Source organism: Mytilus galloprovincialis, chromosome 3 (assembly GCF_965363235.1).
Source record: "Mytilus galloprovincialis chromosome 3, xbMytGall1.hap1.1, whole genome shotgun sequence".
Classification (NCBI taxonomy): domain Eukaryota; kingdom Metazoa; phylum Mollusca; class Bivalvia; order Mytilida; family Mytilidae; genus Mytilus; species Mytilus galloprovincialis.
This window is the reverse complement of record NC_134840.1, coordinates 93,099,578-93,118,724: the sequence shown is the minus strand read 5'-3', so window position 1 is coordinate 93,118,724 and position 19,147 is coordinate 93,099,578. Positions and strand designations below refer to the sequence as shown.

At 32.9% G+C, this 19,147-nt stretch overlaps 1 protein-coding gene and 1 long non-coding RNA gene across 2 annotated transcripts; both read right to left on the bottom strand.

Moving 5' to 3' along the window:
* Positions 1 to 3,848: 3,848 nt before the first annotated feature.
* Positions 3,849 to 8,784, bottom strand: LOC143066639 (uncharacterized). Its single transcript, XR_012975713.1, has 2 exons — positions 8,672 to 8,784; positions 3,849 to 3,950 (listed from the first exon to the last, which is right to left on the bottom strand). It is a non-coding gene; the product is annotated as an uncharacterized LOC143066639 (long non-coding RNA).
* A 7,467-nt stretch (positions 8,785 to 16,251) lies between these two features.
* Positions 16,252 to 18,897, bottom strand: LOC143069405 (apolipophorin-like). The gene is made up of 5 exons (XM_076244022.1): positions 18,784 to 18,897; positions 18,342 to 18,511; positions 17,739 to 18,069; positions 17,005 to 17,204; positions 16,252 to 16,680 (listed from the first exon to the last, which is right to left on the bottom strand). The coding sequence occupies exons 1-5, from the start codon at positions 18,890 to 18,892 to the stop codon at positions 16,390 to 16,392; spliced, it is 1,101 nt and encodes a 366-aa protein (XP_076100137.1). The 5' UTR covers positions 18,893 to 18,897; the 3' UTR covers positions 16,252 to 16,389.
* Positions 18,898 to 19,147: the final 250 nt, after the last annotated feature.

Here is a 19,147-nt window from a genome sequence, read left to right as displayed (position 1 = left end):
GTTTCTCCTACGTACTGAATACCACATCCCGGTTTGTTTCTTGTGAGTAAATAAATAATACTGTTTGTTTTTCAAGTTATATCAGTTTCAAAATTCAAAGAAAATGTGCTACCATTAAACGTGGACCTAACCGTATTGTTGGTGGAAAGACGGGGACATGTAAGTCATTTTTGGCATGACACTTATCGATAGAAGGGTAACCACGATTTTTATTGTTAAAAATGTTAGCGATGGTAGTATTTTTAGATAACCGATTTTGAAGATTGAGACGTGTAGATACCCTTTGAACAAGTTTAGTATTTAATATTTTTCCATTTCTAAGCTTCATAATTGTTTTTTGTTAGTGAATTATATTATAAAGGAGCAAAGACTGGCGTCCAGAATATGAACCAGCATACAATAATTTAAGTTATGTAAAATTGATAAATCTGTTCGGCTTAAAATGTCAAACGCTATCAGTATTAATTACCCGAAAAAGATAGGGTATATCAGAGTAGGACTGATGGCTGACTAAATAGTAGAATGGGGCTGAATATTGAAATACTACTTTTTGATAAATATTCCTAAAGTAATGAACTAGAGCAGTTCTCGCTCGGACACACACACTCCATAATCTAGTATATTATAAGAGCATAAACCTGAAGCACGGGGATGCACTCTACTGCCTCCACACGGCACTAAAGACAAACTCTGTAAAAAATAAAATTGACTAGTGGTATACTCTATTAATTCTAAAAGTAAATTATTCATAAAACATTTCTTACTGTTATGTACCTGGCTTTAACAGTTGAAAGTTATACCAAACATCACAAGTTCGTAACCATCAAACCATAATTGTTATCCACCGGGATAAAATGATTTGATGGTCATAACTGTTTATTGCGGTTTTTGTTTCACGAAAATATAAGAACAAAAAGGCAACATGTTTAACCCCGCCATATTTTGTATGTATGTGCCTGTTAGGAGCCTGTTATAAAGTGTTTGTCAGTTGTTGCTGTATAACATATTTGTATTTCGTTTCATTATTTGTACATAAATTAGATCACTAGTTTTCTCGTTTGACTTGTCTTACATTTGTGATTTCGAGGCTTTTTATAGTTGACTATGTGGTATGGGCTTTGCTCATTGTTTAAGGTCATATGGTGAAACATTGCTTTTAATTTCTGTGTGATTTGGTCTCCTGAGAGGAGTTGTCTCATTTGCAATCATACCACATCTACATTTTAATAAAACATTTACAAAATAACAAAGATTTATATATACCTATCGTTAAAATTTAAAAAAAAAAAAAGTACTGAACTGAATTGACTAGTCTTACTAAAGCTAATCCCATAATCTTATTACAAATGCATATCACACAGGTGGAGAGTTTTCACGTTGGCAATTGTACCATATCTTCCTATTTGTATATCAAAATGATATGCAAGAGGGCACATTGTGAAATATCTCGCCTGTTTTACAGAACATTGCTTTTAAGTTGAAAGTATTCAATTTTAAGTTTTACTACAAGTATCACATACACTTAACATGATCCAAAAAAGTGGTCAAGGTAAATGAACCCTGCCAGACAGACATTGAAGATCATTACGCACACCAAATATAGTTAACCTATTGCATATATATCAAGGAAAACAGTCCAAAACACAAAAAACCTTGACATTGAGTAATGAACGTCAATATGAAGTCAATGTCAAATGACATATGCAAGACTGACATATATATCATACAATTTTTCCATACACCAAATATAGTTGACACATTGAATACAGTACTTGAAAAACAGACCAAAACACAAAAACTTATTTGTAACCACAGAACCATGAAACTTAGGTGAAGGTTAGATTAAATCAGCCACTTAGACAAAAACACCCTACAGATATTCAAAACGCCAAATATAGTAGAAAATGGAAAACAACACGTTTAAAAATTTCATGCGTCCGAAGCGTTTTTCTGGATTTACCATCATTAGGAACGCTCGAAGCCAAACATTTGAAATCAGAAGATGTATAAGTGCCAAACCTGTTGAAGAGCTTTATGACAAAAAATACCTAAAATAAAAAGCCAAATTCATCTAAAGTCAACTTTGCCTGAGGGAGTTGAAACCTTAGTTTCTAATAATTTCACCAAAATTTATAAACGGATAATTTAGGAATTTTTAAGAATTGTAGTGACCTATCACTTATAGTAAACAAAAAAAATGAATTGACCACGTATACTTACACTCGTTCACTGACCCATGAAATAAGGGCGAGGTCAAGTGAAATGTGTTTGCAAGGTACGCACATCCCTAACATAGGCATCCTTATACTCATTACAAAGGAGAAATTAACATTACGAAAAATCTGTCAAGTAGTCGCTAAAGACAGACGGAAACTTTATATCATAAGGCATATATATTCAACGTATAAAGTATCCAGGTCGTCTGAAATATTAAGCTTTTAATCTTTTGTGAAGGCGGTGAACGTGCATATACATTTGCTTTTTGTTTGTTTTTTTACATATATCAATTCATTTAAATCTTCTCATTATGAAAAATTCGCGGGACGGTCGAATTAACAGGTTTGTTGCTTGTCAAGTAAAACGCTTGCTTAATTTCTTGTAGTATACTATGCTATGCTCCTTTTACATGTATCAAGAGAGAATCAATAATATCATTTGTTTAATATTAAGAGGGACCTATTTGTGAGTTTAAACAACGACATCACAGACTTCTGATACTTCTCGTTATAAGTGGTGATATTTCACTCAACTCAGGACCAGCTAAACATCCATATGGTCACTGCTATAAAGCAGTTGCGAAAAACCACCGTGCCGTATTATGTGAGGCTTGCAACTACTGGTGGCACATTAAATGTGCCAATATTTCACCTACCAGTTACAATGATCTATGTAACTCTGAAGAACCGTGGTTATGCAATGACTAATTCATTTAAGTTTACCAATTCATTTTTTGATATTTCCTTACAAAACTCTACATGTATGAACACTAGCAACTCATCGTCATCTACAGAAGGTTCAGGGTCTGACATCTTCACTGAACTTAGAGAAGCTAGGAAAAAGCATATAAACAACTTTCATATATGCCATCTAAACATTAACAGTATGCGATACAAGTTTGACGAACTTAAACCAATTCTACTTGATAAAATTGTTGACTGTCAGATTATTTCTGAGACCAAATTAGACTCTTCTTTTAAAGACTCCTTATTTGGAGTCGATGGGTATAAACTACAGCGAAGAGACCGTACTGACCATGGAGAAGGTATAGCTACTTTCATGCGAGCTGACATACCAGCCAGAAGAAAACTTGACATTGAATGTAAGACTCTTGAAAACATTGTATGAGATTACTCTTGATAAAACTAAATGGTTAATTTATGCTATTCATCGTCCACCATCAATGGCGAATAATAATTTTTATGACTCCATAAATATACTATTAGATAAATTTATAGAAAATTATATGGTTATTGGTGATCTTAACTATGATTTTATGGTTAAAAGCAAATCACAAATATTGGAGGATATATGTGACATTTTTGATCTGTCAAATATAGTGAAAAAACCAACATGCTATATGAAAGGGTATGAACCATCACTTGTAGATGTTATTCTTACAAACAGAACAACTCTGTTTCAAAACACTGAATTTTAACACTGGTGTTAGTGATTGTCGTCATATGATATCTACTTTTATAAAAGGTCATACACCTAATTGTGTAAACAGTAAGACACAATACAGAAGTTTTAAATCTTTTAATGTTGATAATAATATTTATGTTTTTCTTCGCTATACTCATACGAACATAAAAATTGTCTTAATAATACATAAATAAAACAAAAAGCAATTTGGGATGAGAAATTGTACTGATCAGTTTAATAGAAATAAATTGTGACAACTCTGGTCATGTAAATCATGGTCTCTTGATCTCCGAAAAATGGTAGGAAATCTACAACTATAAAAATGTGAAATCAGAAAAAGAGATAACTGCAATTACATATCATGAATGCAAAATATACGTGTCGATCTGATCAGTTTTTTTTTCTCGACAAGAGAAAAGGCGCGAAATCTGGATATATATGTGTGAAAACCGAATTACTGATTTAAGCGTATGCGAATATTTATACGCCAAATTAAGAAATGAATTTATGTTCTTCTTCGCTATACTCATACGAACATAAAAATTGTCTTAATAATACATAAATAAAACAAAAAGCAATTTTGGATGAGAAATTGTACTGATCGACAAAAACAAAGGAAGGAAGGATGTTCCAAACACATAATTATAATCCCAAATTTTGAGAAATTTTAAGTCTATTTTCTAAATTTTCTTTTATGTAACCATCTTTAGCCTTGTCTGTCTTCCATCTACCGTGAGCATTCAAAAGCCTGTCGGGAACAGAATTACTAGCAGCTGCTGTAGCACCACCGCTTCTTAAACTATGTAAGCCAAATAAAGAACTATTTAGGCCTATTTCGGAAAGCGCATTTAAAATAATTTCCATAGCACGAGTGTAAGATAGAGGCCTATTCTTGCAAGCTAGTTTGTGCTTATCAATAGATTTGAAGTATGACAGAGCTCTAAAGATGTATTCGTCACTTCTAACTGGCAAACTTGCAACGCGAAAATATTTCTGTAGCATAGAAACTGGACAAAGGTCAGTACCAGTTCTAGAAATCAAAATGGTGTTACCCTGTCGATATCTACCAGTCTTACTTTTTTGAATGTTTATTTGTAGATGAGAATCGTTGAACGTTGAATCGGAAGATCGGATGTGTGCCAACTCATCGTATCTTAAAAACCCGGAAAACCCTATCAACATCATAGCACAGATTCTCAACCCTGGCAAATTGTAATTTTTGTCAAATTTTGCAATAATATTCTTCAAAATGATAGGTTCTTTCCTTTTCAAAGGTTTAGATAACAATCTTATACCACCTTCTAATACCATGTCTAGTAATTTGTCATTTAATATACTGTCATATAAATTCAGATCATGTTCCCACTTAATTGAATAGTACGCTGCGTTTAAAACGGCAGTGGAAACTCCAGATTGAATCAAATAGTTAAGATAAATAGCAACTGTACAAACAGTGGTAGGCAAAAACGGTAGATTGTACTTTAAGCACCAGTATTTGAATCTTTTGAAATATCCTTTATATTTCTTCAAAGTATTTTCGCTTTTTGAAACAGTTACTACTGAACATAAAGAAACTGTTAGGGCTTTCAAGTCAGGATTAGAAAAATGCTTTAAGGATTCCCAATGTGAATGTTTGAATCTAAACTGAAAAATAAATTTAAATGAAATTAATTTGATTTAAAAAATCATATAGCTAAGCACTATATATATGTAAAAGCTTACTCTCAATTTGATTTTCAAATATACTAAGACTAAATGTGTTAAGATAAAATAGAACAACATTAAGATAAATGGTATTTTGAGAGTACCAAAACGGGATTATATTCTTTGTAAAATTCAACAATACATGATAAAATAACTTGACGCCTGAACGGGACATAAGTCATGCGTGCTAGAGGCCCAAGCGGGACTTATCTCTGTCGAATCGAAACGAACAAAATAAAACATAATAATGCTCAAACGAGACTTCGGTGTATGCGTGCTGGATGCCCAATCGGGACTTATCTCTCCAAAATAAAACAATGCAATGCCCAAACGGGACTTGTGTTAAAGTGTTAGAGGGCCCAAACGGGACTTATCTCTTCATTAAAAAAACAAATACAGAATAAATCAAAATAATGCCCAAGACGGGACTCATATATGCATACGAGAGGGCCCAATCGGGACTTATCTCTGAAATAAAATAGAATCTACTAAATAAACCAAGGTTATGCCCAAACGGGACTTAAGTAAATGCAAAAGACGGTATAAACGATTTCATCTGTTAAAAACTGCATATTAAATGCAACTCCAATTCTAAGTATGCTCAAACAAGTGCGTGTCGCAAAATAATATTATATATAAATGCTATGCCAAAATGGGATTTGTCTCAAACTACTAGTATAACACCGACAAAAAATATAAAAAAAAAAAAAATTAAAATTAATAAATATATATATAAATGGATATTGAGTGATATACTTACGGATTTAACTACAATCAATCTTTAATACGAGAACGTTGAAAGTTAATGGAGAATGAATGAAAATGCTGTTTTTATCCGAGCCTTGACCAAAAAATCCAGATGGTTTAACATACTCTACAAAATCCTTTACAATAGATTTGTATTGGTTGTTTGATGATGACCACAATATAGGCAAAAAACATGACGAGGTCCATTTCGGAACAACGATAGTGCCCTTTCCTTTACAAATTAAAATATGATTTAATGCTCTACCTACAAGGTGAACAGGAGGAACTAACCAACAGTTATAAGTATTCCACGAAAACCCGAAAGCATCAACACCACTTGTATCTGGACACCAATACGCCGAAAAGAAATTAGGTAATTTGTGATTGTTATAATCGGCAAAAACATCACAATCGAACGGACCCCATAAAGACTGAAAATACTTGAAATACACATCATTCACGTACCAGTCATTAAAGTCAAACAGTTTACTGTAAAAATCTGCAGTGGTGTTAAGTTCCCGGGGAACCCATTCTACTTCAAGGGATATGCAATTGTGAATGCACAGATTAAAAAATTTCAAAGCGATTTCTTGTAATTCTGATCTCATGCTCCCAGCCCGCACAATTTTAACTACATTTTGATTGTCTGTATAAATTTTCACCAAACGATTTTGAAAGTCGGGCAATAAGGAAAATAGGGTTATAAATACTGCTGAAAGTTCTCTGAATGTAGAGCTTTTCTTCGCCTCGTCAGGAGTCCACATTTTATGTACAATTTTATTTGACGTTTGAACAGCAAACCCCGCACAAGCGAAGCCGCTTGCATCAGTAAAGACAATTCTATCTGGCAGAAATGAAACGGGTAAGAGAGATTTCCTGGGAAGTGAAGTGCAATTAATCCTCCAAAAATTTAATTCAAGAATTGCTTCGTCGGTTAACTGAATATGAAAATCCCAATAATCGCTAGCGGTGATAAGAATGAGCATATTCCTGGACATTATTCTACAAATGTTGCCAAAACTGGGAATGAAGGAAATAATCTTGCCAGTAACTCGTGCTAATTGTCTAGCGGTTACATTATTGATATTGCTAAAAATATCGTTTATAGTAGCTTTGAAACGCTCAATCTTATCTTCAGGTATCTCCAAATCAAAAGTGTCCAAATGCCAACGGAACCCAAGCCAAGTTAAAACTTTTGTGGGGTCCCAAATACTTTTTTCATGATTCAGGAAAAAACCTGCTGACAATAAATCTTGCTTTACGACCTTAGAAAGCTTCGCACAATCCTCAAAAGAGGACTCAATCCCCCAACCGTCATCTAAATATATATATGATCATACGATAACCTTGTGATCTCCAGTGCTTAACTAGTGGCCTCAACACTTTAGAAAACACGTGATCAGCTGTAGATAAACCAAACGGTAAACATCTAAAAACGATATACCGAGTGCCGGTTGGGAAAACCCAACAAAAACCTAAAAACTCTTGATGATCTTCGTGTATATTAATATGATGATAACCACACTTTAAATCAAATTTTATCAGAAATCCTGGATTTGATACAAATTGCAAAGCCTCAGTTACACCTTCGTATTTAAATTTCCTTTTTTCATTAAACTTATTAAGGTTCACGTGGACCCTATGGTTAAAATGGCCGTATTTTCACCTCAAAATTTTCTCTGAGTACAGGCAAACCTGTGCATCTGAAAAAGTTTAAAGGCATAGCATGCCCTAGATAAATAGAATTCAAATGCATTGTATGATTTAGAAAATTCATAACTTAACTGGATTTTGCCGTACACTTTTTTTCGTCTCTGCAGAAGGTGATAAAATTAACAAACAGTTGAGTTTACCTTGAAATGGTCCACTCAGGTACACAGTTTAAATAACCAATTATTGTCAGGTATCTATTGTCCATCTATATTAAAAATGCTCACTTTAATTTTTACCTGTGGGGAAGTTCTCAAACCTGTTTCCCAACTTAGTTTATTTTGGCACCTTCTAGAGGAATGAAAAAAAGTGCATGGCAAAATCCTGGAAAGTTATTATTTTTCTAAAACATAAAACATACTTAAAATTCATTTATCTAGGGCATGCTATGCCTTAATTGTTTTACAGATGCGCAGGTTTGTCTGTACTCATAGTAACTTTTGAGGTGAAAAACGGCCATTTTAGCCATAGGGTCCACATGAATCTTAACGTGCCTCAAGTCCAAAATCAATCTCTTTTTACCTGAGTCGTTAACTGACACCGATAACGGATTAACGATAAAAGGAATGTGATCTTTCACCTTACGAATCACACCTGTTGACAATAATTCTATAATTGACGACTCAACAAAAGATGTGTGTTTTATAGCTGAACTGTTGTTCTTTTAAAAAGCTGACGGAGGCAATTTGTAAAAAGGTATCAGGTATCCAAATTCGACAACATTAAGAACAAAACTATTAGCATTTAAAGTATTTTTCCAATAGTCTAAATTTCTCCGTAAATTATCTACTCTAAACGAGCTGGTTGAGGAGCACTCAAATTCAAAATCTTGATCGTGACTTATAAAAGGAGATAAATTGTACTTAACTGTTTCATCACTTTGCTCCTGAAGAACCACTGGTCTCGGCTGGTTGGAACCTACGTCTCTTTGGGCAATGATAGGCCCAGTGACCCTCACCATTGCAGTAATAACACCTGTCTGTTGGTGCTGAACTGGTGAAGTACTCATTCTGGTTGTAGATACCGGTGCGAGGTCCTGTACGGGTTTGTGATCCTTGTGCAGCCGGGTATTTGTAGTTTCTAGATACTTCTCTTGTAGATGCTAATGAAGTTTTACGAAAAGGCTCATCTTGAGGAACTTGGGGACTCTCTGCTTCTGGAATATAAGGAGCAGGACGGGTCCTTACTTTGTCACGTCTCTTAGCTTTGGCCCGGTAATCAGCTTGTCTTAACTTAGTTACGTCGTCGGTCCCCTCTGTAATAGGGTCGTCTATATATTCGTCCACTACGTCCCACCCGTACTTGCCGGCTATGCGAAGAAGTTTATTTCTTTCCTTTAGGGCCTTTATGCTCTTTTCTAGATACTGAATGGCTAAAGCCGGAGAGTCTTTCTCTATGAGTTTGAGGGTCTTTTCAAGTTCTGTTAAACGTTCTCCGTTAAAACTAAATTGTTTTTCATTACCGTCGTACCTGAATTCAGGAGTCTGTTTAACCGGAGGTACACTTTCAGCTTCTGTAGCACCAATTCTCGTGTCAATCTCCTTGAATAGCTCTTCTTTGTGCTTTCTCAATGTCAAATCAAGGCTCTGGGTAAACAGCGATAAGGCATCCTCAGGTGAAAATCGAGTAGACCCTTCACGTTCTTCGCTGCGTTGAATGCGTATAGGCGATTCCGGTTCAGGTTCACTCATATTACCAAGGTCAGTGTATACGTGTCGATTTGATCAGTAACTTTTTCTCGACTAGAGAAAAGGCGCGAAATCTGGATATATATGTGTGAAAACCGAATTACTGATTTAAGCGTATGCGAATATTTATACGCCAAATTAAGAAATGAATTAATGATCTTGATAATATAAATTGTTTACATGATTCAGATGAATATATAGATGATATAAATTTGGTATATAATGATTTTGAAACAAAGTCTCTGATGTGATAAATTGTCATGCACCAATGAAATACAGATACCCTCGAAAAAACTCAGTACCATATATGAACAGGGAACTAAGAAAAGTTATTTTTCACAAACAAATGCTGAGAACAAAATTTGAAAAATACAAAACAAGCAAAACTTGGGAAGCATATAGAAGACAAAGAAATATGGTCACAAAATTAAAAAGAAAATCAGTGAACATTTATTTTCAAGAAATATGTGCTGGAGGACAAAAATCAAAACACTTTTATAGCACAGTCAAACCATTTTTATCTAAAAAATCTACCTGTAGCCAACAAACAATTGTACTTGTGGATGATAATAAAATTTTAAACGACACTAAAGATGTCTGTGACAACTTTAATACTTTTTTTTGTTAATGTTGCCAATGACATAGGCAAAGGTATTATTTTTGAAAAAAAACCCACATCCTAGTATTTTAAAAATTAAATCTCACATACAACATGATAAACCTTTTGATTTTAAACCTATAAATGTTGACACAGTAAACCAACTTGTGAAAATTATCAATATAAAAAAAGCTATTGGCGTAGATCAAATATCATCTAAACTACTACGAGCTGGTGCACCAGTACTCAACAAACACATAACAACATAAATAAATAACACCATAGAATCCAGTGAGTTTCCCAAAAGACTCAAAGAAGCTCAGGTTGTACCATTACATAAAAAGAATGATCCACTGGATAAAAAGAACTATAGACCTGTGAGCATTTTACCAACAATTTCAAAAGTCTATGAAATGGTTATGTCTGACCAGTTAACTGAGTTTTTGAGAATATATTTCATGCTCTTTTAGGCAGCAACCATTTGATTTTCTGGGGGGGGGGGGGGGGGGGGGGGCTATGGTTTTTTTTGGAAAAAAAAAGTTTGTTTCCAGTTTTTGGAGAAAAAAATAATTTGTTTTTGATTCTGAGAAAAAAAAATTGTTTGTTTCACCCTCAGCTGCCACTTTCATGACTATATGTAATGCTAAAATTGAAAGAAAAAAAATTGTTTTCGACTTGTCGCGAAAAAAATAGATTAGTTTTTCGCCGCAGGCGAAAAAAAAAAATTGTCCAGAAAAAAAAACCATAGCCCCCCCCCCCCCCCCAGAAAATCAAATGGTTGCTGCCTTATGTGTAGTCAGAAAAGGTCATGGATGTCAGACAACTTTGCTGAGACTCCTTGAAGATTGGAAAACAGCTTTGGATAATGATATGTATGTGGCAGCTATTCTTATGGATCTTTCGAAAGCTTTTGACTGTTTACCTCATGATATTCTTTTAAGTAAATTATCTGCCTACGGTCTTTCTTCTAAATCAGTGAAATTACTTAAAAATTATCTTACAGATCGTAGGCAACAAATCAAACTTCAGGGAGCACTCAGCAGTTGGGCTGACATCCAGAAAGGGGTAACCCAAGGCTCAATCCTGGGACCCCTATTATTTAATATTTTTATAAACGACATATTTTATTTTATTGAACATGGTACCTTGAATAATTATGCCGATGACAATACTCTGTCTTATGCTGACAATGATTTTGATAATTTATTATGTACACTCGAAAGAGAAAGTGCTGTTTTAATTGACTGGTTCAGATTTAATTGTATGCAGGCAAATCCTGACAAATTCCAAGCCATTGCAGTTGGAGATAAAACATTTGCAAAAAAGCCTGTTTTTAATAAACAGTCAGCAAAAATATCCTGTGATGAGATTGTCAAACTTTTGGGCATTGATATTGACTATCAACTTAATTTTAATCACCACATTAAAAATATTTGTCGTAAAGCATCCCAACAACTCAATGTTTTAAAGCGCATTGGCTGCTACCTTACTAAATTGAATAAACTGACAATTTTCCACACATTTATTTTATCTAATTTTAATTTTTGTCCTTTGGCATGGCATTTTTGCAACAAAAATAACACCACCAAATTGGAAAAAATTCAGGAAAGGGCTTTACAATTTATATATGAAGACTATGTTAGTTCATATGATGAACTAATTTTACGAGCAAAGGTTCCATCACTGAAAATAAGACATATGCGTAACATGGCTATTGAGTGTTTTAAAATTTTATATAAATTGTCACCACCATGCACTTATTTTGTGCCACCATGCTTACATGATTTAGTTGTATTTAAAGACTGTAAATATAATTTTAGATATTCTAATATTGTAGATATACCTAGGGTCCGAACAACAACCTTGGTAAGAACTCTTTTAAATACACACCTTCTGTTTTATGGAATGATCTACCTGATGATTTTACAAAAATTGCTAATTTTAGTCAGTTCAAAAATATTTTAAAGTCATGGAATGGAAATGACTGTAAGTGCACAGTTTGTGCAGACTTTTAGTTTATATTTTATGCAAATTTATTTACCATCTAGATCATATCCCATTTTTTTTTCAATTTTTATGCTATGCATTTTTACCAGCTTTTATGCCTAGTTTAAACTTATATGCGTTTAGCCTTAGTACCTAGCTTATGCTTATATCCTGCTTTTAGTGCTTCATTTTTTGTGCTGTGATATTTATTGCATGTGTACTATATTATGTATTGTATTGTTATAAATGTTGTACTGTTATGTCGGTTAAAAGCTCATTAGAGCTTATGTTTGTCTATGTTTTATATACCATGCCGACTCTAAATAAAGCTTATTTATTATTTATTACGTGCGCATTAAATGACTATACAGTTATCATTTTTCATGAAAAAAGGCTATTTTAGAAAACAATACGTATTTTGCATTTGCAACTATGAAATGCCCTGCTAGTACTCTTTGCCAACACTATAACACAAACCAGCCACACTTAGATACGAGACACCTCGATCCGAACAAAAACCGGATAGGCTATACAAAGGGACGACCCACACCTTCAATAGAGACAACTCATTCCATGTATGCGACCTCAACAACTAGCAAAACTGAAACAACATCGTGTAGTAAACAATAAAAGGTCCCGGCATGACAAAATGTGAAAACAAAAATCATATTGTAGACAGCAATTTACAACAACAACAAAAAACAATGAATGGCAAGCTTCTGACTTCATAGGAGTAACCAAATTTTGAGAGCATTTTTCTATCCTTTAAAACAGGTACGGTGACAGATCGACATAAACAAAAACAACTACAAGTACTTAAAAAAGTCATGAAACACAGAATATTGACCTAAGAGTACTACTCAAGAGTTATTGAAAGCAAGTTTATAATAATAATAAAAGATCGCGTATTATCCCACGAGAGACCAAATAACTTACAAGTTAACAACCATTTACCACCTTAAAAGATAAGCAAAGATTTTACAACTTATAAATAAATCACAATTCACCAGTCTAAAATATCGGTTTTGAAATATCAATTTGTACAAATGCAACGGATCTAGAGTAAGATGAAGCAACCTTTGGGGCATAACCGGTCCTCGTCTTTACTTTGGACAGTAAGTGGTGTAACAACAAAAAAAGAAGAACAAAACGCTTTTGTAATATACGCCTGGCTCATCAGATCAACAGCCAACCGGCACACACAACTAACAACTTTCTCATATTAAGCATAAATAGTACTAGTCGAAGAGAGTTCACAGTCACTGAACGAAAAACTTCATACGTTCAGGTATTTCCCATTCAATTATTTTATGGTAATATTCTTTACGAAGCACCAAAATGTCGGCATCTACCCCGAAAGCTAACCAAAACTTTAAACAGACTTATTCGGAAAGGATATAGTTATAATACTGTTGTCAGGTCATTAAGGATTGCCTAATGGGGAGGATTTGTACTTGGTTTTCATATGACGAAGATATCATATTTCAATCTGTTTAAAATTGAGGTATTGACCTCTCTTTTCAGTAACTGCTAGTATATTTAAGTCCTTTTTTCATTTATGTACCATTGCCATTTTGCTTAGTTTCTTTTGTTACCTATTCTGACATCGGACTCGACCTACTATTAAACTTAGTTTTAATGTGCGTATTGCTATGTGTTTCTTTATTCTACATTAGCTAGATGTATAGGGGGAGAGTTGAGATCTCATTTATATGAAGACTATAAACTGTCATTTTCAGTTTAGCTCGCTTAAGAAAAATAGTCAATTGATAAAACTTACACAGTCTTACTATGCTGTAATTATATCTCGTTGTAAAACATTGGCCAAACCGGAATACTTTCAACAGAATATTTTCTATTTTCGAAGAAGAGATACACTTAAAAACAGTTGACAACACTAGTAGTACAGTAAACATATATTACATACAGTTGTTTTCGATTTATATGTTTGAATGTTTCTCTGGTATCTTTTGCCCTTCTTTTATTGAGACTTTATCGTATGCTCAATATGAATATCCGTGACATGTAAAAAAAAACTCGTAATAGAAACGTATTTTAGGGTAAATTTGAATCGTAAGGGTAAACTTTATAGCTTGAAAGTATATAAATAGCTACAAATTTTGAACAAAAAGAATACCCTGGCAATCTTATTATAATAAGATAACAAATTCATATGTTTAAAAAAAAACTTCATAAAAAAATATGCTGAAAGAATCACTGTTTATCAATCTTGAAAACCACAAGTTTATGGAATTTGACTGTTCGATATTTTCAATTAATTTTACGTACAGACAAAAGAAAAAAAATGTATTTCGTTTTGTAAAACATTCTAATCTCTCTTTGCATTCTTTTTTTTAGGGGGGCTTTACATGGAAAATTCAATAGGTCTCACTAACAACTATTGTCAAGTTAATAAGTTAAATCAATAATATTCAGCATGGGACGATTATCATTGGGACGAATTCATATTGCTGCATAGTAATTCGTAACATTGGTTTCCTTCCCCAAAACATAAGAATCCCCGTCAATAAAGTTAGCAGACATTAAATGCAATGTTTTCTGCTCACTATCATCGTATTATATGGGTGTTAATTATTCTATAATTATATATATAGCACTAGTTTGTACAAGGTTGTTCAGATTATACCTTTTAGAATGTTGCCGTTTGTATTTGAAAATCAAAGACATGCAAGTACAGTAAGGATGATATAAAGATTAGAACTTAAACATGATGCTTTCATTATCAAATCCCTTTTTTCTCAGTTCAAATGTTTTCCAAACCTTCCATTATTATTTATCGTAATGATGTCATCAGTCATTCCCAAAACATGTTTGTATCGTTGCTGTTGTGTTTTTGTTTAATTATCAAATATTTTGTAAACTATCAATCGCGTTTATTAGAGAGACGTTTATCAAATTACTTGAAAAATAAAAATGAATCAGATCATGCTCATGAAGGAAAATCAAGAAGAGACAACACATTATAAGTTAGACATATTTTAAGATATCGATGCTTATTTTAAATCACTAAAAGGAAAAAAAATCAGAAATCGTACAGTAACCTATAATTGCTTTTATACTCTTCATTTGAACTCTTATGGATAATTGTCTCGTTATTCAAAGATCAACATCCGTTTTCACCTTGGCTTTATCGGCTTTTCTTTGACTTAAGAGTTTGAATATTAATACTTTTGTGGTATCTCTCCGCCTCTCATTTATATAGCAATATTAGTTTTACTACACCATATACAAATTTCGATAGTTAGAGTAATACACCTTTTCACTCATGTTCGTTGCAACAAGATTGAAGAACCATACTTAACTACTGTCAGGGTGTTGTCATCGGATACACAAATTCTACCAACAGTGGTACATGTAAATCGTTTCGCCAAGTTGTGAATGTATTTAAGAGTATGTATTTACTAAAAGGTCGGTCATCGCCATCATGTTCATATGTTAAATCAAGATACAAGTTGTTTGGGGGCGTTTTATACTTTCAATTCGATGAGATATTTTCTACTCCGTGTTGAAGCCCTCACTTTGACTTTGAGCTGTAGAACAGCAACAAAAGAGCTTTCCTTTGCTTAGTGTAAATTTGTAGTGCATGAACTGATGTTGTTTCATGAATGGTTACACCATAACTTTTGTTTATCTATCACAAAAAAAAATCAAGGGCTGATGAGGTTTCTGTCGTTGGACAGTCAAGTTAACACGCGTCGGAGTAAAACATAGTTTTGAGCCCTAAGCATCTCATTTATTTTAACGTCATTAGCTGAATATCAAAAGATACACAGAATTATTAAAATCAGTTAATTCTAAACAAAAGCATGTTAAAAGCATACAACCCATACGTTTTAAATACTATATGACACGTATGAGTGAAAAGAAATGTCGGGTATACGTCAATGTACCATCAAACCATAGACAACAACAACAACAACAACAAAAAAACAACAACAACAAAAAGACATTTTAAGCTGTATATTAAACTTCTGGAAAACATCTAGACGAAGACCAGAAAGTCAGACATATGATATACTACCGTTCGTTTTTTGATAGTGCTTTTGTTGCATTTCTCGCTTTGTCATCCTTATTCAACCTTTTAAGTAATTTAAATTGCTGCAGTAAACGTTACTTTCTTAATAGCTCATTTATGAGTGAAACAAACAAAATAAATGCTGCTCTTAATTTATTATAATCGAATGTTTATACACAAAAATAAATAAATGAAGAAATAAATAAGAACCAAAAGTTAACAATTAACAAATAATCAACAAAAACAAAACTTAATCTCTTTCGGTAAACGTTCTAAAGTTAACGGCATTTTTCTTGGACTTGCCAAGAAGTGGCCAGAGCATTGGCATCAGATGTGATCTGTTTGTTAGACATCATCATGTCGTCAAATCTCTCGTTGTCATGGACACCAAGCAGACCACCTGTTCTTCCGTGGAACCAATGGCTGAGTTCAATGTCATATGACGCGGACTTGATATTGTTGACAACACCAAAACCATTCCCATCAACATAAATGTTGTCTCCTACTTGTGAAATTTTTATCTCGTTTGAGGCATATGGAAGCTTGCTCTCTACTCCATCAACACGGACCTGAAAATAATATAACACATACATAATAAGGATTGCGAAGAGAATAATCATACGCTGTTTTTAAGAAAGCAGAAAATATTAAAAAGAAAGAAAATAGTTTAATTAATTTTGTATAAATATTTGTTATCGAACATCAAATCCTAACTTTTACACGGAACGCACTCATCGTGAATATGCAATACAATGAATTCAATACATGCAGAAAAAAACATATCGTCTGCGGCAAAGTTTTATAAAATTCATTTATTTTCTCAGATGAAGATTATCAAATGCATCTCTTAAACTTTAATAAACTTAGTAACATAAGATCCGAAAAATGTTTACCTTTCCATTTGGAGCAACTTGAACATTTTGTGTGGATGTCATGACAACCATTTTTTTGCTCTGTCGTCCCATGTAATTAAGAATGATACTGAACTTGTCCTTGCCAAAGTCACGTGCAAGGACATAGCTGCATCGTCCATTGAAATCGTATTCTTGTCCATCAAAGGTGGTGAAATGATCTCCCTTGATGTAAGCATGAGCTGAAATATGTTCAATTAATTTGGTATACATTTTTGTAAATGAAGGTGTGGAACATACTTATTTAGTAGTATACGATAATGTGCGCAAACTTATTCTTATTTGCTGCTTTAAGTTAAATGTTGTTATTGTTTTGTTCTGGTGTTGGTTTTGTTTTGTCATGACGTTTTCAGTTAATTATCGACTTATGAATTTAATTGTTTCTATGGTATCTTTCGCCTCCCTTTAGCAGGAAATTCCCATAATTATTTTTCTATCATAAATTTGAACTTTATAATAGAATAGAATTGAATATGATACAACTGCAATGATCGCTGCGTCAAATTGACTAAAATGATCATCTGAATAAAGAATGCAATATACACGAAAAATAAGTTTTCACTGAAAATAAATACCTATGTATGATGTACATAGTATTACAAAAAAAAATAAGCATTACGGTTAGTCGTTTAGAACATTGAATTCTAGTGAATTGGAAATACTATAAACAAATGTTTGGTTTAATTTCAAAGAGTACGTTTCTTTATTTTACTCACCACCAAACGATGGAATAACTGCATGAGACCAAATATCGCCCAAGGATGGGAGTGGATTAGATTGTGGAATGTAAGATCTGAGATTCTCAATTGGATTGGCTATCCTTTTTACTTCTGTGAAAGATTTCATTTCAAGTGGAAGATAAATGTCCATTTCAAAGTGACCTTTCTTTGGGTCATATACTGTGACTTTTGTTTTCTTAACATCAGTAATTAAGTCTTTGATATTACTGAATTCGTCTTCAATATCTTTTTTAATAAAATTGACGAATTTGATAAAAACAGATCTGATGTTTTCTTCAATCTCCCAGTATTTATATGCTGATGAAGCCTGAAAAGAACAGAAGAAACATTCAATTAACACTTAGTTTATCGAATTAATATTTCAACACAATATAAGATAACCAGCTTATAAAAAATGATAGAATTCAACAAAAAATAGGTTTCATTTGAATTTTAATTAAATTTTTCTTTGCTGATAAAATTCTGAGCATTTTGATGATATAGTTTGAAGATGTCTACAAGTTAAAGATGGATTTCCAATGTATAACTCACAATTTTATATACTGGGGGTCGGGAGTATATTTCAAATGTATAACTCACCATATGATATACTGGGGTTGGAAGTGTCTTTATTAGCCCAGTATTGATTGATTCTCTTGCATTGTAGATAACTGTGTTGTATCTGTCAGCCATTTGTTTCATTGGAATTGTTGGTAATCTTGAACGAACTGATTCCAAAATTTTATTGCTTGAAATAGATGCAACTGAATCTGAAAGATAGATAAGAAATAGTTTAAACTTGAAAATACATCAAATCGTAAAAAAAGTAAAATAACAAAAATACCGAACTCCGAGAAAATTTTTAAACGGAAAGTCCCTAATTTAAATAGTCAAATAAAAAGCTTTTCAATTGGACTTCAGTATTAATGTTTTCCTTTTACATACTTCTGTACTTTATATTAGGTTTAATTCATCGTTCCTATTTACAGAGTAGTATCTGATATTTATATCCTTAGCATTAATCATTAATGTTGATGTATACCTGTTACTTGTTTTCCATATTTGGTATATACTCCTTCAATGGTGTTTGACAGCTGTGTTGTCTGTGACTGTGTAAAATCTAAAACTTCACAGTAGTACTGTAATGACATGTCTTCCATCAACTGTAATGTAAATAAAATATTAATGTGTTATTCTTCTTAAAGAAGAAAAAATATTATAAAGTTTGTTAATGCAATTCATGGTTGCTATTGTAGTGAAATGTTACAATTCGTAGTTATTCTAGTGAAATATTCCAATTCAAAGTTGTTTAGTTGTTATTGTAATAAACTGTTAAATTTATAGTTGTTATTGTAGTGAAATGTTACAATTCATTATTGTTATTGTAGTAAAATGTTACAATTCAT

What these genes read in the sequence shown, in the direction of transcription:
- LOC143069405 (XM_076244022.1), bottom strand. Translation starts at nt 18,892, where the DNA reads ATGTCATTACAGTACTACTGTGAAGTTTTAGATTTTACACAGTCACAG. An exon ending in CAACCCCAGTATATCATATG is followed by an intron (nt 18,070 to 18,341) that starts GTGAGTTATACA and finishes TGTTCTTTTCAG; the next exon opens with GCTTCATCAGCATATAAATA. An exon ending in AAGTTGCTCCAAATGGAAAG is followed by an intron (nt 16,681 to 17,004) that starts GTAAACATTTTT and finishes TATTATTTTCAG; the next exon opens with GTCCGTGTTGATGGAGTAGA.